We start from the raw sequence: 25286 nt of genomic DNA, 5'->3' as shown, positions 1-25286 counted from the left end.
CACACATCAGCGGGAGCCCGGCAGTGTGACTGAGGGGAATTAGTGAATTGCTCCCTCTAGGTGAAGTTCAAGTCTACTGCGGGTGGTTTTTGGAAGGCTTGGAAGTTTTCATTTGAGAGGGTGGCAGTAATTACATCTCTGTTTGTTCTGGATTTAACGTAATCAGCTCAAACATACAAAATCAGCGCGGCCCAAGTCCAATTTTTCCTCTAATCTCTTGCGGAGCTGTTATTGGCTTATCATAGTTTTAATTGGTGTAAACCCTCTTGTTTTTTTTGAGCATGTGTTTGGTGATGGATGACTGTGTGGGCAGTTGAGCCTGTTGCGTTGGGCTTTTTGAGCTGGGATTTGCCTTCATCTATAGCTGACATTGCTCTGTAGATTACCCGTATTGTTCAGAAGGTCTATCATTGTGTTACGAGCAAATCCTGCCAGGGTGGAAGAGAGCCGACGATGACCTTTTTTTTGTAAATAATTGCTGTAACTAACCCTGAGAAACAACTTACCTGCTGTTGGTTTGCTAACCTTGTGGCCTGTCTCTCCTTGCAGTTATGCGGCTGTGGGCTGCTCGGCGTGGGCATCTGGCTGTCCGTGTCGCAGGGCAGCTTCGCCACCTTCTCGCCCTCGTTCCCCTCGCTGTCGGCTGCCAACATGGTCATCGCCGTCGGCGCCATCGTCATGGTAACGGGCTTTCTCGGCTGCCTGGGTGCCATCAAGGAGAACAAGTGCCTGCTTCTGAGCGTGAGTTCAATCTACATGCGGTACCTACGCAGTGCCCCGTTATAAATGAGAGCCACGCAGACGACTGTCTCAGGATTAATTCACACACGGCTCACTCTTACTCTCCTCCTTTGAAATATTCTCATATTCCCCCGTGTCGGCCATGCAAATATTGACAGAAACGTCTTGGAGACAACCTCTCACATATGTGGCTGTCTATACACCCACACATGCTGCTCACAGGGCAGCGAGAACTCAGCAGGGTATCTGTATTTGTCTTCCAGCCAGAACCTCAGCGGAGGTAGCCGACTGACAGGAAGAGTTTATTCTGCATTGTATAAAACCTCGGGAGCTCTCAAAGGAAAATTAGAGCTGAGCTGAAAGATGCTCCCTTTCTGCATATTAACACCAACACATTCATGACATCTCCATGGCTTTGGTCACATCCCAGAAACAGAGCTGTCAGTCAAGAGGCCTTCTGTGTCCCCAGCCTGGTTGAATTACTGTACGTACATAGCGCACTAAAAGCACTTGATATTTTTGTGCTCAATAATGTAGGATGTTCTATTATTCATTACAAAGACTGTCTTGGCGTTGTACTGTTTGCCCAAAGTTGTGCAAGTGTTTTATCTTAAGCAAAAGTTAATTACGAAAGTTCAGTGGAATGAGATTTGTGTGGACTGTCGCAAAGAAAGAAAAGGAAACTTTCATGTATGGGAACTTTAACTGAAAAGTGGAGTTTCGGCTTTTGGGTATACTTAACATCACAAACAGCTCAATCCCTCGAAGCTCTTGCATCCGACCAAAAGCCCCACCAAATCCTCTGTGTTCGACATGGCTTCCTTCACCTGCCTAACAACTGTGAAGCAGAGAGAGGAAGAGAGCCGGGTGCAGGTAAGGGGGGGGGGGGGGGGGGGGAGAGGGAGAGGGGGGCGAGAAAGAGACATTTTGTAAATTACAAAAAAGAGCGACTGGGAAATCTAGAGGTTCCAATGTTGTATTAAGTCATCAGTGTGTGGCAGCGTTTCATATTTAGCCGTGATAATTCTGTTCAGTGCAACGGTGTCTGCTCGGAGTTGTTGTTTTCTTAGCATGACTGTCCGGCTCAGCACACCCAGGGGTGGAGTGGGGGAGAGCAGGACGTGGAAATATCAGAGTGGGTTTAGATCTCCCGCAGCAAACGGATCTGAGCGTCTACCTTGACATATTATCTCTGAAGTTTCTCTGCGGACAACTCTCTCTGGATTAGAAATATTCACAGCCCAGACATCCTTTGCAGTCAATTTTCATTCTCTCTTTTTTGCTGCCAAAAAATGTTTACTTAAACAAATTTTAAAAAAAAAGTGGGAGAGATATAACACTGAAATATCTGGCAGAAACTCTTTAAAACCCTGAAAGTGTGAATCGCTACATACGCCCACGAAGCTGTGTGTGTATACGAATACACACACTTTCCCACACGATCATCAGAGCACCACCAATTTAGTGTACCGAAGCTGTCACTTTAACTTTCAGCAGCAACAGTGACACGCTAAACTGGCAACCCAGATACTTAACCAACAGCAAACTGACGTTACCATTTAATTTGGGCCTCGACACAAATATTAGCCGACCCCCTTCCTCCCAAATAAGTTTGGAATTAATGGGGTTTTCTAGAATCTAGGTCTGCCTGCCTCCTCCCATGCTGCGCAGAAGAGCTTGGTAAATATTGAGCTGAAGGGGAGTCAAGTAGGGAGAGGAGAATGGTAGATGAAATGCATCTAGGGAGGTCTTATGCCTTCTTTCCCTCCTCTCACTCGTCCACAAGCCCTCCAGCTCTTAGATTCTCCTTTTCTCCTCCCTCTGTCTCTCCCGCCTCCTCCTTCATCTCTCGTTGTCTGTCTTTCCTTATCTCATTTGAATGTTTTTGAGGTTGTGATTGTTGCCTTCTTTTTATTATTGACGAATCTGGGTTGCTGTGTATTCTGCCCACAAACTGAGATCGTTGACAGTAACCTTGAAGGAATACTTCAACACGTAGCAAAATGTGCTTATTTGATATCTTGCCGAGAATCACATAGAAATTCGATCCCACTAAAATCGATCCCACTCTTTCTGTATGCTAAATTAATCAGTTAGTTTAGCTTTGCACAAACACAGCAAACAGAGGGAAACAGGCTTTGTCCAAACGTAACAAAATGTGTATACCACCACCTCTAAAGCTCGCTAATTAACATGTTATATCTTATTTGTTTGGGTGTTGGGCTATTTCTTGGCTGGGCAAAGTAACATCCTGCAGTCCTGTTGTCACGGTTAGTAAGGCTGTCAGGCAACCAGCAGAGTCTCCAGTCCAGCACATTACTTCCAATAAAATTAAGTGTCCTTTTTACACTTTGTGCTTTGTACTTAAAGAAGATATAATGTGTTAATTAGGGAGCTTAAAGGTGCTGGTAGGCAGATTTAGTTACATTCGGACAGAGCCAAGCTCTGTTAAGTTAAGCTATATATACAGTATATATTCACACGTAACTCTCGGCAAGAGCGCAAATAAGCTTATTTCACGAAAACTATTCATTTAACCTGAATTGACTGATGGTGTTTCTATGCATAGCTACAGAAGGAATCACATACTCACACATTGCATTTGAAGGTAGAGTATGAATCAAAAGCACTGCAAATCCCAGATGCAGCGCACATTGAAAAATGTATGTTGTAAACTGTCATGCATGTCACCTACAGTCATGTAATTGCTGTTTTTCCTCACATCTTGTAGCACTCAGAGACAGAAATGACTGCAATAGAGACTCAGATTTATTTTCAACGTGTTTTCAACGGCATGACAAGGTAGAATAACAATACTGACAAGGCAATTGTTAAAACAAGGCTCTCCTCCCTCTCTCTGACAGTTCTTCATTGTCCTGCTGATAATTCTCCTGGCAGAGCTGATATTGCTCATCCTGTTCTTCGTGTACTCCGATAAGGTAAGTTAGTTTCATTTTCCATGTTAAGCCTGGATGTTAAAGCCAACGTCTGTCATTGTTCCAGTCAACTCTGTAACGTTTTCTTTGTGCAGTCTACCATATTTCATCATATATGTGTACCCGCACTGCAACGGCTGTCTGGCATACATCACAGTTTGAACAGCCTGGCCTTGGAAAGTTAATGTCTTAAAAGTTGTGCACACACACACACACACACACACACACACACACTAGCACACACACTGGAGCAACTGCATGAAGCAATTAAAAGTCTTAGTGGTACAAACATATCTATCTCCAGTTGCTTCCGGGTATCTTGAGTTCACTCTTTTTTTGGGGTTGTGTTTCTCAGACAGGAGGTTGAATATCTTTATTCAGCCATTAACGCAGCGGTCAAAGGTTAGGCCACAAAATGCAGCCCAATCCCCACCAGTTGGCTCCCTGTAGTTGGCCCCCAGCACATTTCCCATGACCCCCACATGGGCTCAAGTCAGGTGAATGCCTGTGTGGTGGCAACAGATGATGCTATGTAAAGCTCTGGAGATTACTGACATCCAAGAACAGACTGGATTATACTCTGGTTAATCAAATGGCCCCACAAATGTTTCATCCTGAACATGACAAATGTCTTGCGCAGGGAAAGCAATGTTTTCAAGGACGCGTCGTTGATAGATCTGTATATTTATACATTCAAAGTCTCTGTCGCCCAGCCCCCGGGGGCGTCGGCTAATTCTCACTCTTTGTTCTGAGGTTATTGCTCAAACTTAGTCTCTTAGGCAGATAAAGGAATTCATTCAGCAACCAATCCATTCTCAGATTTGGATCAGGTCTCGGAGGCACACCCTGTCTGGAGTAAATATGTCTGTTGCCTTATCTCCAAAATATTACCGGCTTAACTGTGGAGAAAAAAAAATCCAAACTCTGATCCCTCCGGTGGAATTTAAATAGAGAGTCTCTTGACTTCACAGCAGTGCCTTCCCATCACCTGTGAAGTCTGGAAAAGATAGCCAAGCTGGGCTGAGTATTTCTTAAATGTGAAATTAAAGTCTGCATTTGTGCCGAATAGGGCATTACTCTGGCAAAACTGTCTGATTCACACCAGTACCAGTAGATAGCAAATGTATTTTTTGTTTCTCCCATCTTGCCAAATTGAGTGTTTATCCTGCACTAGACCCTAATGGGTTGTGGAACCACGATAATGCTAATCACTACCCAATATATTTCCCTTTATTGGTCTTCAAATGTCATTGGAAAGCAAGGGCATTACAGCAAGTCATATGTCATTGGAGATGGCATTATCAGACTTCCTCCAAATGAGACATCCTGCAAATTTGAGGAAATTGTGTGGCGCTGATACTCAGATTGCAGTATATGTTCAGAATGTCAGGATTAGATGAAGGGTAATCGCTGTCCATCACACAAGGCCATCAGACATTGCTCTGTTCTTTTTCTCGCCTCTCTCCAGTGAGATCTAGTATGCCGTGTGAGCCTCTCCTCATCCTCTCCTACAGGCTGTGATCAGAGGAATCACTAATTCACTTCTGCTATTTGATCTTCTAATCACAAGGCATTTATTAACAAGTCTGGAAGACATACAGTAGTTGGCAGCTTTTGAATGTGTATCGTCAGATATGTTAGTCTTTCAAATAGGTTATCTTTAAGTCATGAGTGACACCTCTACAAACTGTGATCTTTCCGGGTGACAAGCTGTCGACGATATGTAGGGAAGAAAACGAACATATAGTATCTGGTTTTGCTGGAGGAAGACATTTTTTTCACTGCTTTCATTTAGTCTCCCCCTTATTTCTGAATTTCCACCAGTTTAATCCTTCTTAAGAGGTTCTGCTCTTTCTTCTTAATGGAGAATTTCTCTCCCTTCTTCCTCAACCCAGCAGTCTTGCCTCCAGGTATGGCTTAGGTACCCACTCATTCCCTCCACAGCCCAGTGGTGTTAAGCTCTCTGATTAAATGCCATGTAGAGGCCGTAGTATAATAAAGGCTGGGCCTGCAGTTAGCAAACAGCTGACTGCAGCAGATGGCTGGGCCACAAACCAGATTACAGCCATCCGTCTTTAACGATGTGACCTCATTGTGCCTCCGTTGAACCAACATGCCGAGCCGAACACCAGTTTAGGTTAACTAGCTCAGAATGAGAAAGCAGAACCTGGCAAGCAGAGAAAGGGAGCACCAGAGCATGTTCATGGGGGTGTAGGGAGAAGGGGAAATGCATGTGGACACATGTGAGAGAAAATGTAAAGTGAGGTATCTAAGGGAGGGAAGGGAGAGAAGATGAATGGGTTAGGGAGGCAAGGTGTTGGAGGAAAGAGGTAGAAGTACATAAATATAGTCTAAAGGGAGAATCAAAAGAGGACAAACGTGAGGTGAGGCATTCCTGTAAAGTCTTAGAAAGAGAGATCGGATAAAGGCAATGATGTCATGGAGGAGGATGGCAGGTCAATCACATTATAGACTATTTCTGAGAGCAGAGAAGGTTATGCCACATCCATGATTTATCTAGCTAACAACCCAGCAAACCGGCACACACATCTAGTCATAGTTTACCGGCGGAATTATGTTCAATCCCTGGCCATGCTTTATCTTTTTCTAGACCAATTACAGAGAAGTCGTGGGGGTCTTCCCCTCGCTCTGTTGAGTGCCACAACCTCGGGCTACCCAGCACAGGCTTGCAGAGCAACTGAGGGAATTAAGTATCCTTTTTAATGATGTGCTGTTGGGGACCTCTGGCTGTGATGCTGCTTTTCTCCACATCATTTATTACACTTTCCGGGCAGTTAGCTAACGCACTTGTCCAGAGTTGAGCAATGAGAGCAACAGTAAAATATTGTTATGTTTGATTCCTAGGGTCCTCGAGAGTCAAAGGACGTGACAATTACAGCCAGTGTGACCTGACAATATACACCCAAGAATGATTGAATGATTGTGGAGCACAGTGTAAAAGTACTGAACACAAAGAGGTGCCAAGGAGTGAATGTAACAAATTACATATGGAAAAAGGTGTACAGCTAATGCTGTAAGATGGGATGTGACCGTCACTTCAGTGTTTGGTTATTAGCTAACACTCTTTCAACACTGTTGTACAGCTGACTGGAGATAAGCCAACGGAGTCTCTGTGATCCGACAGTACAGAGAACAACCTGCTTTCTTTTACTTGAAGGAAAAGTACAATTTGTTTAGATGTGCAGCTGTATAAGACTTCAGAGAGTGAGTCATGTTTAAAGACTGAAGACGGGATGAAAGGGAGGAGAGGAGGTGAATACTGTAGAACATGCAATGGAAATTTGAAGAATAGGCCTGCAAAATGGACAGTTTGCCCGTCAAGAGTGCTTTCTTCTACAGTGAAGACCATCAGGGTTGGTGTCCATTTCCAGTTTGACATGAATGTGAAGCCTGCTTTAATGGAAAAGTCCATGTTATAGTTTTCCTATTTTCTTTCTTCACCGTTTTCAACTTATGGTCATCGAAACTTACCTCGACCATAACCAAAATAACTTGACCTAAATGTTACGGTACAAATAAGTTGCCACCCACATTGAATTATCGACCGATTGCACCAGCCTTCAATTTGACTGTTTTGGTTCCCTCCCCCCACTCTCACTCTCACCACATTGTCTCTGGCCACAGCACGTTTTTAGCCCAAAAGCTCTAAAAACCCACTTTACTCTCCCTATCGAGCACCAACCGGCAGACACACAGAGTCAGTGGCTAGCTGGTGAATATAGTGACGCATTTAGCAACTTAGGAGCCAGATATTTTTCTCAGGAGCTGGTAGGGACCAAACCAGAGCTAAAAGGAGAGTGACTATTAACCTTATGTTCACCACATGGCCAGAAATAATGTTGCTCCGTCTCCATAAAATCATATATATTAGAGGTTTGAGAGATTTTTCATTGAAAAGTTGGTGTTCTTTGCTTCTTTTCTTTGACTCGTGTCTTGTCTCTCCCTCAGTTATGTACTTTATGGTGGGCTCATGCATATCTCCAAGCTCTGTTCTCCTGTGAGTGTGCACAGAAGGTGGCAGACTACTAAAACTTAATCTGGCTATATTTTTTCATACTGAATGTACCATTTGTCTGATTCCACAGACGGCTTGTGTTTTCATTTAGTTAGCTGCTTTCACAGAGTGATAATATGTTTACTGAACCTCCTGCATAGTCTTTTCTTTAGTGGAATTGTACTGCAGAGACTGTGATTCATTTGGAATTAAACATTGTTTGAAGATTGTAATCCCTCAAAGTGAAAAATAGCGGTTGGGTAAAAGTGAATTAAACTCAACACAATACACTAATTGCTCTTCTATACACGCATTACACCACCTACTGTAAACAAGCAATACTTTCTGGTGTTTTGCGAGGAACTCAAACTGCCTTCCGAGACACCAGTTGTTAGCCAGTCGTCCTCAGAGGCTAAACTAATGAGAAAGAGGGAATTTCACCGGGGTGCATAATCTCTACACTTGTTATTGCAGAATGTGTCACCTGCGTGGCACAGATGTCACCTTTGCATTCTGACCAGGGAAATTGGATTCAAGGTGCATATTCAACATTGAATGACCAAGAAAAAAAATGTGATCTTTCACATTTTTGCAAAATGGGAGCAGTCAGCTCAGTCATGGCAATGCACTCCAGTAATGAATAAGCAGTGTTGCTCCATATATGCACGGTGACAAGTCCCAGTCTACCTGGTCCCCGGGGTGTTTACCTGTCACCAGATCTGTCAGTAAGGAGTTCTTGTACATGAATTATTAATAATGTCTCTGTGGGATAAAACCCCCAAAATATGCTTGTGAGATTTTGGTAAAATTTAAGAAAATAAATGGTGTTGTTTAAATCAAAGAAGAAACTGAAAATTACGTGAAGAATATCTTTAATACCTTACTATTTGGTAAGTTCAGCACTGACTGGCTGTATTGTATTATTACAGCGTCGCAAGTGACAGGCAGACAGGTGTTTATCAGACACTCCACCACCCACTCTCTGTTCTCCGCTTTTGTGCACAGTGATAGAAAACACACACCAATTTGGATAGAAGGCTTATTCCTTCAATCGCCCCGTCAACCTGTATATCTGCTCTGTCTCCCTCTGTTTCTCCCTTTATGTGACTGTTGTGTGTTCACCTACGCTGGCCGAGCTGAACCCTTTAGATGTATGTGATGAATGTGCTGTCCTGTAGCTTCCTGTATTGCTGAGCATGGACTTGGTCAGCCCAGAGGGAAACCACAAGCTTATCTATGTAATGAAAAGTACGAGCAGGGTGTTGTCAATATGCCACGTCTGAGGAGTTGCACTGATGCCCTGTGGAAACTCTCAGAGAAAAGTAACCTGGGGTTAGATGTTGCCAAAGTAAGGCTATTTGTGAACGATTTCCTGTACCAGTAACATGAGCTTCAGTCAAGAAGTTAGTTTTCATCATCAGAAGAAATAGGCTAATGCAACAAAGAATGTGTATGTATCCGCTCCTTTTGCAAGGAGAGTTGCATCATCAAATCCCTGTTTGTTCTGCAGTCATCTGTCTTCCTCTCGTTGGCGGTAAATCTGGATAATTACGTTTCATTTCAGGCTGCAGCAAAGACTCATTGGTGACTCAGAAGATGTTTTTTTATTGTAGCAGGGCACCCCCCCCCCTTCATGCTCTCTAGTGACTATGTTAGCGCGAGGAGTCAGTAATGAGCGAGCAGCATCACGTATAGCCGAGATGGAGAGGAAGAGATAAAGGACAGAAACAACGTACGAGGCACAGATTGATGATGCTGCTCTTCATCTCATTTTCCTGCACAAGGACAGATTTGCAAGGGCCTGCAGCCCGAGGTGCACTGCACAGATACGCTCCTCTGCATCAGCAAAGTCAACAAGCAAGAAAGAAGAGCGCGATTTGAAATGATACCAATCTTATTTCAAAGGTTTTAAAGGATGTTTTAAATGGGTTTTGCATGATTAGCTATAACTAAAGCATTTTATTGCCAGGGGAACTTTAATTACTCCGTAACAAAACTTTTTTGGCTTTTATGTTTAATTCAGGAAATACTCACCAAACAGGGGTTTTAGGGTTTTTCTTCCCATCGATAAATTGCTGAACCACTTAATTTAAAGCTTAATTTAGATTTCTGTTTGGTCAAATGGAGATTTGGTCTATCTCTCATACTCGGTACAGAATACAGGTAACTGCTGAGCTACACAGGTAATTAGTCAAGTAACATTAAGATTTTTTTCACTGAGGGATTTACTGAGCAGCCTCCAAACAATGTCTAACTGAAGACCAGTTCTACCTCTGTGAGTAAAGAAATTGAAGAATAGCTGAAAGTAACTTGTTGTGTCAGGCGGTGACAGCCATGATGCCGCTTCTCTTATTGTGTGAAGAATTCGTTTATTTATTTTTTTCCCGGGCACAGACTGAGGCCTTAATCTTTAGCTATTAAAGCGAGTGCATTTTGTTTTGTTGCGATGTAACTTGCCTGTGAAGATGTGTGCATGGTTCTGACGGTGCATGTCATCTTTTTTCCCAGTAATAATTACCCCATATCTGAAGCGCCTCTCAATCTGTCCAGGCAGTTAGCAAATCCCCACGGGCAGCGCAAACTGCAGGAGAACGAAAGCTGTGATTTTGTATCTCATTAACACATCCGATGAGATATTAATCTCCATCAGACATGGCACGACCCTGAGCATATTATTGGGGTTCAGTCAAGAGGAAAACGATTTGCTTGCTCTGCTGAAGGCATGAGTGTGTGGAGCCAAGCGACACATGACGTGTGTCAGATCTGCAGTCATTCAAAAGTCCAAGTGACTGTAGCAGGGTTATTTTTAGATGACAAGAAAACAAGCTACCTGTAACTGAGCTGCTGTTTGTTTTTTATGTTGGCAGCCACAGGTACTTTCTGTCTTTAAATGTCAGTAACAGTCAGCCGTCTATGTACCCTTCTCATCATGACTAAAAAACACTTCACTGCTACTATTATCATATAAATGATCATGTAAATCTGTGTGAAAAAGACGTAGACGATGAATGCGCCCTAACACTTAAGCTTCAACTACCTGCTCCAATATAAAGACTATGATTGATATTAAAACTCAATTAACACTTCTTCAACCGAACCCTTCAAACCAAGGTCTCTAATAAAGGCCGTTGTTTCCTTTTTCGTCTTCAGGTGAGTGAGAACGCCAAGCAGGATCTGAAGGATGGGCTGGCTCTCTACAACTCGGAGAACAACATAGGCCTACGAAATGCCTGGAACATCATCCAGGCAGAGGTAAGCAGACCTCACGCCATGCATTACATCAAATATTAGAAAAATTAGCATGAACGTTCACTCGCAACCCTAGAAGTGACACATAAATGCAAAGTTTTACTAAAATATTCCAGCTAATGTATTCCCTGGCGTGGCAGTGGCTTTAATGCAAATTTAAAGTCAAATCTAACTGCTGAAGTACGCCTCACTCCATTATTGCAGTGCTAGCAAAGGGACTAATTACAATACTGGTTACATTAAAGTTAGTTTGGCGGGAAACATTAACTCATATTTTGTCTGGTGTGTGTGTGTGTGTGTGCGTGTGTGTGTGTGTGTGTGTGTGTGTGTGTGTGTGTGTGTGTGTGTGTGTGTGTGTCATTCACAGTGGAAGTGCTGCGGTGTGATAGCATACACCGACTGGCACGAGGCCCTGAAGGAGAAGGTAGTACCTGACCGCTGCTGCCAGGAGCATTACCAGAACTGTGGGCATAACTCCACGAACATGTTCTGGAACAGGGTGAGTTCACATCGGCTGTAATATATTCACAAATACTTTTCTATTGTTCATGCACTGTATGAAGCATAACTGAATGGGTCTACTGAGGCTCAATGGGTCAGAGAGCCCCTTAGGTTAGAGGCTCTATTTGAGGTGACTGTAAACATTTCTCATTAAGTCAATAAAACAATTACAAAGTGGCTCAAAACGACCACAAAGAGCTGCAAAACGACCAGAGACGCTGAACGACCACAAAGAGACTCATGTTTTGTGTTTCTTTTGGTGTTTCTTTTGGTGGGTGTATATATATATATATATATATATATATATATACACACACACACACAGAGACTTTAAAGTTTGTACATTCACAAAGGACATAACAACCATACATCTTCGGTCCATCTGTTCAGTAGTTTTTCATTTTTTGTCTTGTTGCTGATCACACAGGATTTGTTTCCATTATGTATTAAACAGTCGCCGTTTTTTTTCCTCAAAAGGCTTGGAGCACAACGTTCAACAATCTCCCTCCATTACAAGTCTAATCTGCTATATTTGGTCTGGCATGTGTGGTTTGTTAGCAGGTCCAAAGTAGGGGATTAAAAACTGTAATAAACTCTAATCGAATTGCCGAAACGAGAATAGGCAGACATTGAGCTGGCCCATTGGGAAAGCGCAGCACTCAAAGCTTGTGTGTAATCCTGCCCAGAGGAGACGGCCACACACTATATAGTTAGCTTTACATGCCGCTTCAGCACCCACACTCAAGACGGGGCACCACTTTGCAGCTGAAACCACAATTAAGTCCTTCACCCCACCTCCCCTGACAGTGAGTGACCCTTGAATGAACCCAGGTGGTAATATATTTAACAGTCTATATGGCCCATAAGTCTGCATATAAAAGTCACCACTCATGGGCAATTCACTTGTTTTAACACCTCACCTGGTAGTTCATTCATCCAAGGGTATATCCCGTATGCAAGAGATGCATTCTAGTGGAAAGGCGTGAACAGGATGCATGGGTTTTTTCTACTTGACCAAACAGGCAGCAACTGAAGTGACATGATTCCTCTGCAGCACTGAAAATGCACATTTCTTTAGTGGTATCTTTACAAGCTTGTGCTTCATCTTAGGGCTGCTTCGAGAAAGTGGAGGAATGGCTGGATGACAACAAGCACCTGCTGGGAACCATAGGCATGGTCATCTTGGTGGTGCAGGTAGGAGGCTTATTGATAAATGGCACTTTCATTCTTCATTTCATTCATTTCTTTGTGCTTCTCTCCCATTTGTTTTCTCCCTGTTTCTTCATTTTTTGCTGTTTTCATGTCTGGCAACATGTTTGAAAAAAAAAATATGTGCATCCCATGGCCTCTGTGTCACCATCTTCTCCTGTGGAAGTTATGAGGACTGTGCTCAGTAGGTGTTCTGAGCACCCACACATCTTGAAATATTGAAGTTACTGTCTCCTGCACTCTGATCCTGTCTGGGAGAATCAAAGCCTTCCTGGATTTGAGCCAAACAGGCTGTAGTCACGTATAAGGAGCGATCAGCGGAGATACTGAATATGGAGGAGTAGGTATAGAGTCTCAGATTAAAAGCAAGGGTGATAGATATTCCTCCTACGATACCGTTTCTCCTTTTGTCCTAAAATCTGCTTTACATCTATCCCTCTTTGATCGGCGAGTGTCACTGACGTTGCAGTACATTTCCTACTTACTTGAAGGTTGTGTCCTAAAAGTGTCTGCAGACTGAAGAAAGCTAAATGTACTTTTTCCCCTCGCCTTTGCATAAATTTTTTGCAGTTTGCGGTTATTCACTCCAGGCAGCCAGCTAAGTACCAACTATACAGACGTTAGCTGTAGCTAGCTAGCAATGCACCGACCATGACAGCTCAGACTCTTGACTCATTTCAACATCCATCAGGAACTCACAGTTGTTTCTGTAATCTTCCTCCAATTTCTCTCCTTCTTCCTGCAGTCTCTGTATACGTTGATGAAATAGAGTCATAAAGCCCAGGGATAAGCGTAATGTTTTTGCTCAAGTTGAAACATATTTAGGTCCTGGGTTTGGATCCAGAAACAGCCAGCTGGGGCCTGCTTGTCTATATGTGCCATCCCTGTGACAGACTGGTAACCTTTCAAGGGTAACGTTAACTGGGATGACCCCCTAACCTAACCTAACCCGAACATTTTTCACACAAAATTCCTGTTCATGCGATGCGTTGCCCCTGCACTCTGCTTCTTACTTTTCAACATGCCCTCTTGCTTTATTTTCCCTGCCCTCGCTCTCCCGTTTGCTTATTCATGAACTCTTGTTCATTCAGAGCAAGGGTGGCCTCGCTATGAAATCCCCTAGTTGAGTTTTGTAAGATTCTTCACATTTCAATTGTCCTTGGGGAAAGATGGTGCTTGAGACTTCTGTTGAAGTTCACAGCACCCACTGTGAGAAAGTGAGCATTACTGTATACAGCCGCTATGTATTCATGAAAGAGCACACTCTTCTTACATGGATTCATTCACACTCACCGACCCTCTTGTCTCTGTCTGACACTATATGTTCCCTGTCTGTTCATTCTTCTGCAAACACACACACACACACACAGGCTGCAGTCGAAAACTCCCTTTTGCTGAGGTTCCTAACGGAGTGAAATCACCCAGAAGTATCCGAGTGGCTGCAATGATATAGGAGCTGTTGAAATTCTCTAAATGCTAAGGAAAGGTGCTTCAATGCTTCCTTTCTTAGCCCTTCAGCATAGGATACACTGGACCATCCTTTACCAAAGGAAAGAAGACAATCCCGCCCCACAATTCCTTGCGGCGGCAACATTTAAAGTGACGCACCATTCGGCCGTCCATGAAAACAAACGATATGCCTATTTTGCACAGGTTTAACATTTATTTTTATACAGTCATACACTAATGGGGTTCATGTTGATGAATATGAAAAGACAGTGACAGCCATTTTTTATATTGTGTATGTATATATATAAAGTGAAACCAACGAGAAAGTGCTTGCGCTTCACCACAGGATATACAGCGCATCAAAACTCATTGCAGCCATAAGGCATCAACATCAAAAAGACCACACAGAGACACATGTGCACACACAGACTGTATGTACGTATATATACACACACAAATTCACCACCTCCTTCTCCGCTCTTCCACAGCTCCTGGGCATGGCGTTCTCCATGACGCTGTTCCACCACATCCATAGAACAGGGAAGAAGTACGATGCTTAGCCTTGGAGGGAGGCTCCCAATGGAGAGGAGACTCTGATTTAAACAGCTTCCCCGCCCGCCTTCACTTTACAACCTTCTTTGCCCCCCCCCACCCCCACTTCCCAGACCTTCTGTACAGATCCCAGCTGTCTCCCCGCTCCATTCTGCTCTCTCCTCTCGCTCCATTCATTTTGCCAAAGAGTAACACAAGTGGAGGAGAAGGGACACCTATTTTCGGCAAGGAAGAGAATCCCATTGGTTGTCACTCCTCTTGAGTACATTTCTATTACATATTCTACTTTTTTTTTTTTCTTGCTTGGACTAAAAATTAGCTGGAAAGGAAGCAAGGACAGACTTTAAGACAATGAAGACTTTACTAATGCCCACACACCCTTCTCTGAGGCAAAGAGAACATATACAACTGATAATACCCTTCAACATTTGTGGAGTTTCTTTTTCCCTCATGTTGATTAAAGTCGAGCCTCCTTTTCACTTGGAAAGAGTTTCAACATGGCATGGTAGTTTTCTACTTTACTGATTTACCTTTGTCGTTGAAATGTCAAACGTCTTCATTTTGGGTTTTTTTGTAAGTCGTCGACGCTCCTGTGATGTGTAAGTGTTGAACAGATCAGTGCAATGAGCTCTCAGATGGATTTGACGTGATGTTGCTGTGGAGCAACACGGACATGTGGGGATGCTGTTTAATGTAATACATGATTCATTTTTTTTTTCTTCTTTTGGCTATAGATGTTTTGGTAAAACGAGCGTGATGGAGGAATGTCATGTTGGTGTGAGAAATCATCGGAGGATTTATTTTGCACCAAATTCTGCAGTATTCTCTGAACAATAACTTGTCATGCGCAAATCTACTAGTGAACACAGACACACACACACACTTTATACTGCAACACATCAGCAGTATTCCCATTCCCTATGAGACAACACAAATGGTGTAAAATTGCTGTTTATTAGGGCTCCACCAGGACTGTCAAGTGAAGAGATCTGGGTGATTCAGTTCCCCCTTCGAGAATACAGACTCAAATGTGTGTGTGTGTGTTTGTGTTTGTGTGTGTGTGTGTGTGTGTGTGAGACTTTGTGGGGGGGTTTTATCACATTGTCCAAGCTGCAGGGGGGGAAAAAACACGGTGTAAAGCAAGGGCACGAGAGGCGAAAGCAGATCAGACATGATGTCTCCCTGCTACATTCAATTGTGTTTGCGGAGGCGGCTAGAGACCTTCTCTTCTATATTCTTGAGATCTCATCAATTTGCTCTGCCCTTCTCACTCTTCCTCTCTCTGGCTGTCAACTCCTTCCTCTTTCCATGTTTCTTTTTTTTCGCCCCAATTTTCTTACCACGTGTCAGAAAGCAATGAGCTCCATGCTCAATACGTACCCACAATAGCTGACATTCCTGCTCATCACACAGATACTCTGGTTTGCAACTTCAGAGATTTTACATAAGCTTACTTTTCTTGCAGCCACGGTGGAGGGGGGGTGGTGAGTGTAGGAGGATCAAAGCTGAGACAGATAGGTATGGCAACAAAGCCTATAGGACATGTCTGTTGATGCCTGTTTACCACTGATTCACTAAAGGAATATGTGCTTGCTGTCTTAAGACTGAAAATACTCTGTATCTGGTGTGGCCACCAGATACAGAGTATTGGTGGTGTAAAAAAACAGCTTATTGTTAAAGACTTACTTCAGTTCAGGCCATCATTTGGTTGCGATTGGTCATCAGCTGTGACAGTAAACTCAAGTGCATTACAACATTTCAACAACGAGGCAAGAAACAAGCAGTCAGACGATCCAACAGGTTGTGAACAGGCCAATAGTTTAACCACATTAGCTACCATCTTGTTCAGAAAACACAAAGGTAAACCGAAAAGTCCATCTGTAAACTCTGATGGACAGTTTGAATAATAATTTCACTGTTCACCTCAGTGAACAGTGAAATCTAATGTGGGAGTTTGTTCAAAAACCTATACGATCATCTGACTGCTCATGTTCCTATAGGCTGATAATCAGATGAAATATTGGCCCTTTTCACAGAAAAGATTTTGACTTGTCGCCGTAGGAAATAGCTCGGGTCTAAGTAATGAAATTTATGATGGCTGAATTCCATTTAGCTGCTTTGATTTCAGGTTCCTGGTACTGCTTGTGCTCGCTCACTGGAACACTTAATACGAACAGACCCATCGTTAGTAGTGTGCTTTTCCTTCTATGAAAAGTCCAAATGTCTCCTGTGAGAAAGGCCTTTTGCCATGTTGCTTTACCATTTCAATAGTCATCATGACACTGTGTTCATATTAGCCGTTCTCCATTGGGGAGGGAGGGCTGACTTTCCTCTCTGATGTGACAAAGTCATTTCCACATGAACGCGGTTGCGAGGAGCTGCTCCCGTCTTTCGCCACGGTCGACAGATGCTGATACAAAAGCCCTGCACGGCCACACAGGTGTTTTCAATTACCTTGGCTGATTAGATCCATCCATTGTGGGAAATTGGAGGCCATTGTGTGGGTCATGAATTCCACACTCTGAATTTGGATACTGAAAGTGTGGGACTGTAAAAAAAACAGAAAATGCACTGTATAGTTTGGGGAGTGATTTCGGACACAGGCTGTTCTTCTCACTATGGCACAGGAAGACGTCCCCATTGCTCTCATTGGCTCATTTGCTCCTCCCAACAACCAAAAAAACACTCGTCAATGAGCACAAGACGTTTTGTCAATTGTTAGAAAAAGTCTGAGATGTGGGCAGCAATCCAAGAGGCCAGCCTACATGCTTCTTTCCCCATCCGACTTCTTTTTAGAGGCCACATTTCCAGGTCTCTGCAAAGAACTTACAGTGCCATTACCGATAAGAGTGATGGCCAAAACTACCACAGTAAGGCCCAAGTCGTAATATACTAGAATTATCAGGAGTACAGAAATCATTGGGACCAGAAATTTCTGTGCTCTAAATTGTATCCAAGGTAATTGTTGACAGGAGAGTTAGTTGCTTTGGATGAAGCCTTGGAACTCAGACACTGCGCATTGCCGCTACATGGGCTAACAAGTGACACGGCATGACCCACCAAGATTCACCCATTAGACATTCTTCCAGTCTGTCAGCCTGTATGCCTCCGAGTATCACCTGAAGTAATTCTTAACAGGTTGATTTTTTGATAATGACTTAATCTGAGAGACACGTTTTTAGGAAGAGGTCCGTGCTTCAGGAAGCAGCAGATCTGGGTTGTTATGTGCACCGACCCTCCTGGCTGTGATTCACTGCCTGTCCCCATATGCTCAGACTCTTCTTGTTGTGTCCACGGGGGGAACATGACAGCTGCTGATGTACAGCGCAGGCACGAGTGGTCACATCTCGTCTGCTTGGCTGCCTCCACAAACCCCTCCGCACGTCTCTTATTTACTGCCTGGCTCTGCAGCGCTACATATACAGTAGCTGGCAGCACTGCCACTGTGGAAATACAGCTGTGCTCTTAAGACAACTGGAACCAGCTTTGAAGTATATCCTGAACACGGGCATGGTAACTAATAGCTGCCTCTACTTCTGTAAATCAGTACTGCATTGCAGCGCTAACTGCAGGCAAGTTCAGAAAATAAACAAAAATGTTGTCATGGTGCTTCATCTCGCACCGGGCGGAGAAGTGTTTAAGCTCGGATGTCACAGAAAATGTGGAATAAAGCAAATCCAGTGTCTGTCTCACAACCTAACGTCATGCTTCAGAAAGCCAGCTTGCAAACTCTTTGCCCCTGACTGATCTGACTCCGCTGACATTCTGACATTTCCTCCTCCATGTGAACCCCCCTTCAGCTCTGCCACTGTCACCTAGATTTCATGGTTTTGTCAGAGAAAATGTTCCTTCGTGTTTGTCGAATGCCGGGATTAACGCCGTTTTAACAAAAGCAGATTAATGAGGTTATTTTTGTACATTGGTTGTGGCTGTTTTAATGTTTGTTTTTATACGATATACTGTTGTTTTTCTTGTTGTAGGCTGTTTTAAATGGCTTTGATTTTTTTCCATTCATGACAGAGGCTCATAGTCTCTCATTGTGAGAACATGAAACCACTAAGCATTTGTCTCTTAGAGGATTAGTCTTTGCGATGTTCCTCTACAAGTTGCAAAAACGCCTTTCTGTCTTAACACGGCTACAGGCAATTAAAGCAGGTAAGTCAGAATTGATAGAGAGGGAAAATTTGGCATCTAGCATTGGATGAAGCCCACAAAAGACATAATGCACGCTTGTCTCCGTGCTTTTCTGTAAGACCTAGTCAAATTAAATTAGGACGTGCTGGCATAATCTGCAGTATGTCTTTTAAAACTGCCAGTGTAAGACTCGTTATGTATTTCTAGAGCATGATCTATTAGATGACACTGTACAACACAGAGCTCATGCCACTACAGTATATATCAGCCCTGTACGTTAGCCCCGGATGTAAATATGCTGATTTTACAACTGCTGTAACTTACTGTTATACTTTACCTCTTGTAATCACATTGACAGTTTCATTGCCATTGTGAATTGCCTAACAACCTATGATCTGTTGTGCTCATTTAAGGACAATACCCTCCAGCCATATGTTATTCATTCTCTCATGTTTGATAGGTTTTTCTGCCTCTGTGAAATGCCGGAGCAGTGTCAATTTGATGTAAATTTGTGTTTTTTGTCAGTATGGTTTTCATATTTTATTTGCATCTTGTAGTAAGACACATTTTTTCCGTATGATCTTCTTTTTATTGGAAGGAGTATAAAGTATTCCCTCTTATCCATGGAAGCACTCCCAGTATAAGCCACAGCGCTGGTAAAGGAAGAATACACATGCAGTAATTGGGTTTTGTCTGCTGTGAAGAATTTTGAGACCTAGAAGCTATTTTTTATTATTTTTTTTGCCACCGCCGACATATTATTTCTGTAATATCCTCCTAATCCTTCTCCTGTGCTACAGCTGAATATCTGAGCGGTGGAAATGTATGCTCTGGAAAAATGGTGTATTTGATGTTGTGTTCTGCTGGGGGGCACTATCTGATACCTGCCAGCCTTGTCCTGTGGAGTTTTCTGCTACATGTGAAAGCACTCTAAATATCTATACAAGGTGGTGCACTAACTTCTCTTTATTCTCGAAATCAACTATTTTATAAAAAAATAAAAGAGTGTCACAAAATCCCACGATACCGTACGCTCATTGCCTTTCATGTTTAATGACTCGATGCTCCTGATGTATTCCCTTTTTAAGTCACTGTCAATTATTCAGGCAGCATTTAAACAGTGTTTGATGCTGAATTTGTTTTGCTGGGGGTTGAAAGACAGGACTTGGCTTGAAGAGCAAAGTGAAGCGGTGTCACAGCGGATGCCATGGTGTGTTAAATGAAACCTAGTGGCATCGCCGCCCTAAAAGGACCTCTTTTTTTTTTTTTTTTAAAGAATGACAAAACCTGAGGCACTGTTGTCCTAAAGACACTGAGATGGGCTAATGATAGTCAGCCAGTCGAGCAGAGTTTCTTTTTTTTTTTTTTTGTCAAGAACAAAAGGGAGATGATGAAAGTGGGAGCCCCTCGCCAATTTGTCTCTGGTTTCTACAGCATGGAGTGAGCAGCAGAGTATTTTTGTACGGAGCTCTAACACTTTTTGAACCTAATTGTTATCAGGCCCGTGTGTGATAGTGGAGTTTATTGTGCCATTCCATCCTGGCTTTCTGTTTTACGTCACTTTTCCTTCTATGCAAAAAATATGACCTATTTTAGCCTTTGTACAGATTATTTTGTATGAGTAACATGTACTGAAATAAAGTAAACAGAATCAACTATACTCTTTTTCCCTAATTGTTATTACAGCATTTCACTTTTTTCCAACTCATCCTTAGCAGAACTCATTACATTAACCTAAATTGGGACGGCTTTCATTTTGATGAGTGTTTAGTTTGTCCCCACACCGCATCATTCATCTTGTTAATAACCTGCAGTGGACCTGGTTTCTGCAGGTTGTTTCTGCTGCTATCTGTTCTCAGTCAGTCTCGTTTTCCAGAATAAACTTGCTATCTTTCCTACTGCATGGCAGCAAGGCTTTTAACTTTGACATGACTCCACATGCAAAAACAGCACGACTAATGCTGCTGTAGGCTTTCTGTAGCCTCACACTTTGTTCTTCTTTAAAATTTAAAAGTTTTACAATATTTGTATAAATGTAATAACGGTGAAAGTACGATTCTTTTGGAATTAAGGCGGAAAGCTGTTGGGAAGTATGTTTATTTGCTGAGAGTTTGATGAGAAAATTGATTTCACTCCCAGCTACAGCTATTAGTCTGTAAGGTTAGCTTAGTATAATATAAAAACTGGAAACAGCTGATCTGGTTCTGTCCAAAGACAACAAAATCCACCTACCAACCGCTCAATAATTAACATATTTTATTACATTTTGTGTAACGTTGTGGTTTTACAGGGGCATTGTGTGCCAGACTATTTCTTAGCTGGGTGCAGTTAGCATTAAACCACAACCTATTTGAGCGTTGACTTCCCACTGTTTCTTTTTATGCTAAGCTAAGCCAACCAGCTGCTGGCAGTACCTTAATAGTTAGTGTACAAACATGAGCATGTAAAAAGCAATTGTTTATTTTAAAGGAATCCTTCAACATTTTCTTGCTGAGAGGTAAATGTAAAGATTGATACTACTCTTACGTTTTTTTATGGGAAATATGAAGTTAAAGTTAGCAGGCGGTTAGCTTAGCACAAAAACTGGAAACGGCGAGTCTGGTTCTGTCCAAAGATTTTTATTCTTTTTTAAATGTGCCTACTTGCACCTCTGAACCAATTAACAGGTTGTGTTAAATTCGTACAAAAAATATGTTTCAATAGGGCCCGTCTGTGCTGTTATGTTACCCCTATAAAACCACATTAAGACGTTGTTTTACTCTTTGCTTTCCCCTCAAGATTCTGTCTTTATGCTGAGCGAAACCAACCAGGTTCAGTAGCTCCATATATCTTTAATGTACAGATGTAGTATCATTCCCATCTTACTCATTAAGACTGCATGAAGCTCTAGCAATGTACTGAGCTAGGACCTCATGTCCTTCTGGCAATCCACAGGAGACATCTAATGTAATGATTAAAAAAAAAAATCAGCTTGTGATTAAGTATTCATATACAGTATTCCTATTCCCAAGGATGGTTCTGACTACATCTCTGAGTTTTGATCTAGTTAGAAAAGAGCCAGTAGTGTCTCCTTCATACATTCACATAAACTTTCTAGTTATTTCTGTTCTCTGTCCTCAGATGGTCTCTCGTCAGTCTGACAGATGATCCATTGTAGCCGGTCGATTATCAATTTCGTTTTTTACATCCAAATCTCATTACAGAACGGTGGCCTGACATCTTTGCTCCTTGATTCATTTGAGTGATGTGTGGCTGAAATTCGACAGACTCGCTCTCGAGCACAAAGCGACGCGGCACAGCGGAAACATCAGAACAAGCTGCCCGATGTCATTTAACCACATGAGATGTTGTTCTCCAGCCTTTGTCAACTGTGATTCTACTCTAGTCTTTGCAGAAGAGCATCTGTATTTGATGCTGTCACTTCTAAACTGGAACACGAGCCTTTTAGAGGCAATGAGCAATGATATTGAAACAAGTGGGCAATATGCTTGTTGGCCTTTTATATACGGTATCAAGGAACTTTGAAGCGACAGAGGAAGCACGACAGATAGAGTGACTGGGATGAAAGAAGGTCTACAATCTAGCAGCAGGCTGACAATACTCCAAAGCCCCTAAAGCCATTCAGCTGCAGTCAGCCAGAGATATTTTTTGTGTAATCTGATCTTCCTGTCTACATGGACAGTTCTGGGCCCCACCAGCATGGCAGGGCAGCGTCACAGCCCCATGCCCCCTTTTTTAGCCAGCCTGACACCTCCACAGCGGGCAAACAACCCCCTCCACACAGATTCACATGGTTGCTGAGTGTCTGCGGGGTGGGGCTCGGCCTGAGGACTAGTTTTGAAGTTCAACTCACTGCAGCACTTTGGTGACTGTAGAAACACCAACAAACAATGGACAGGGAACACAATCTGAACCGAGCCGAGACGTTCTCGTACGTCAACCCCTGGATCAGATATTTTCTCTTCTTCTTCAGCTTCTTATTTTGGGTGAGTAGAGTTTCGCTGTTGAAGGATTAGTACTGACAGCAAGACAGCCATTATGGTGTCCCGGGACTCCATATATTTCTTAATATTTGTGAGCATACAGCCATCTGGGAGCTGTAGCTTTCCAAAAACAAAAGTCAGATCTGCTGGAAAAGGAAGCCAAATTAAAACAGGCAAAAGAAAAAGAGCTTATAAATAATAAATTACCAAATATAATTCAGATAGTACCCGTAGCTGCAAACAGCAGGAGCACCCAGCCACCCTGCTGCTACCTATTTTAACACTGAGATTGCTCATACATCAGTGTGGCAAATGTTGAGTGGTGTATTCTTATCAAATCAGTTGAGCATTGACTCATACTGAACTACAAAACATCTGGCAGCTGTGGAAGCCTGCTGGTAGTCTGTATCTGAATGATTCGATATTCATGTATTTTCTTTCACATGCTGTTACTTGATAGCCACTGTTGGATTTATTGTAGGTTTTATTGTCTCACAACATGACTGCACAAAATTGGAATCCATATTACATACAGCAGTGATTCCCAACCAGAGGTTCTTGTACCCCAAGGGCTACTTCTGCAGTTGCCACAGCTATGTGGAGAGAATATGAAGTAACTAAACTACTTAAAAAAGTGAAGTAGTAGTTTGCAAGCAAGTGGAGTTAAGCTAATAACAGTTAGCCTAAAATTAATGGATTACTGGTTGAAATAGATGAATATCTATTTTAAGCATTTTTCTAATACGTGTAAGCTTAGAGTAATTAATAAACTGTTTAAAATAAGCATAAACATGATGCATAAACAGTTGAAATTTAGCCAAAAGTAATGTATAAATTCTAAGAATATAGTTAAAATGAATGTATAAATTATTGAAAAAAACGTATAGGACAAATGGTTGAAAAAGTAGTAACAGTAAAAGATAAAAAGGTCATTTAAAATGGTTTTCCATTACTTTTAGCGAACAATCAATGGACGATAAATAGTTAAAGCATAAAACTACTACAGATGCATCCAAACCAACCTGACATTTTGAAAAAGAATTGTGTCCACACAATATCCACTTTCTTGTGTTAAATAACTTCCAGTTTAAAAAAAACCCTCAAATGAACACCTTTGGGTCATGTGGCAGAGCTTCAGGGTGCATCCGATACACAGTATAAGTACAAAGTCTCAAGTTATACAAGCTTCACTGCTGGTTGTTAGTGTAACTGAGAGGCCAGAAGACAACTGTTAGAGAAAGAGAAAAGATTAGAAGATGTTTTGCTGCAGTCATTAAACCTTCCATCAGGCCCTTTTGTCTCTCAACAGAAGTTGCGTTCACACGAACAGACACACACTTTACACTCACTCTGACTCCCTCATGTCCCTACCACATTACTACTTCAAGTGCACGGATCACATCTGTAGCTCTGTGGAGTCCCTACACCTCCATTATATCCCTGTTTATCTGATCCTGCACAAACACAGCGAGGGGCCAAACACTGTACCGCACTCGTACTGTGTTTACAGCCAATCAGCAGTAACTGCAGCCGCACAGCCCGGCCCGGGTTGACTTTGTTTATCAGACACGGGCTCAGAAGTGAACACTGCAGCCCTAATCCATCAGGTCTTTGTCCCCGCGTCCTCACGACTCAGTTCAGCTGGCTTTCACCTCCGCACACAATCCGCCGGGAGAAGCCTGATTCATCCCTTTGAAAAGCCTGAAAACAGAGCTGGAATACATTCACTGTGTGTGTTGTGTGTGTGTGTGTCTGCTGTTGCAAATGCACACTATCACCCGTATTCACATAAACACACACAGTGGCAAACTGACAAACGGAGCTGCTGGTGCATACACTCGTACACAACAGAGGATATACTTTAAAATACAAACAAACAAACTGTGCTTTCACAAATCTGGAATACTCTGCAGGTTCCAAAGAAAATGTGCACCATCAATGTCTTGTGTTTTGTCAGCTGTTGTCTTGTCAAGTCATATTATTGTTTGAAAAAAATGTGAGGGAGATGAAACAAACTATTTCAAAGTAACAATTTACTTCCCCAGAGCACATAAGGAGAAATAGGGCTGGACGTGAAGGCATCCACATAAAAATTGCAACTCTTTCATAGCAAAAAGAAATACTATATACATGCCATGGCCCATTGATCCTCATGACCTCTAAAGATCTAATACAGGCTTTTCACATAGAAACAAAGATAAACAGGTTTTATCAGGCTGTGCACAAACACTCACGCTGACACACACACACAATCAGTAATCAGGTGACTCTGTGAATCTGGAGGCTGGAAAAGAAAATCATGCAGATTGTTATTCAAGGGGAGAAAAACATTCTCGGAAAGGAAGGAAATTAGTGTCGACAATGCAATCAACACGAAGCTCTTAGTCCACCTACTTTCCTCTTTGCTGTTTTATTGTGGAGCTTCTGTCGGGGTAAGCTCACGTCCTCAGCAGCTTTACAACATCACAGGACACACACACACACACACACACACACACACACACACACACACACACA

The 25286-nt window shown here is 42.5% G+C and overlaps 2 protein-coding genes across 8 annotated transcripts in view; both read left to right on the top strand.

The window, feature by feature from the left end:
• Nucleotides 1-19807, top strand: part of tspan9a (tetraspanin 9a) — a 152334-nt gene extending 132527 nt beyond the window's left edge. For all 6 annotated transcript variants that reach the window (XM_031862758.1, XM_031862776.1, XM_031862784.1 and 3 more), the window contains 6 exons: nt 550-741; nt 3606-3680; nt 10843-10944; nt 11309-11440; nt 12553-12636; nt 14589-19807. In XM_031862758.1, the coding sequence (XP_031718618.1) occupies nt 550-741; nt 3606-3680; nt 10843-10944; nt 11309-11440; nt 12553-12636; nt 14589-14660 (657 nt within the window). In that variant the 3' untranslated portion in view covers nt 14661-19807. The remainder of the gene's footprint in view (nt 1-549; nt 742-3605; nt 3681-10842; nt 10945-11308; nt 11441-12552; nt 12637-14588) is intronic.
• A 722-nt stretch (nt 19808-20529) lies between these two features.
• tspan33b (tetraspanin 33b) overlaps nt 20530-25286 on the top strand; it is a 21001-nt gene continuing 16244 nt past the window's right edge. For both annotated transcript variants that reach the window (XM_031862804.1, XM_031862795.1), the window contains exon 1: nt 20530-22772. In XM_031862804.1, the coding sequence (XP_031718664.1) occupies nt 22677-22772 (96 nt within the window). In that variant the 5' untranslated portion in view covers nt 20530-22676. The remainder of the gene's footprint in view (nt 22773-25286) is intronic.

Source organism: Anarrhichthys ocellatus, unplaced genomic scaffold (genome assembly GCF_004355925.1).
Source record: "Anarrhichthys ocellatus isolate YVR2014 unplaced genomic scaffold, GSC_Weel_1.0 scaffold2, whole genome shotgun sequence".
NCBI classification, from domain to species: Eukaryota; Metazoa; Chordata; class Actinopteri; order Perciformes; family Anarhichadidae; genus Anarrhichthys; species Anarrhichthys ocellatus.
This window is presented reverse-complemented; position numbering and strand designations above follow the sequence as displayed.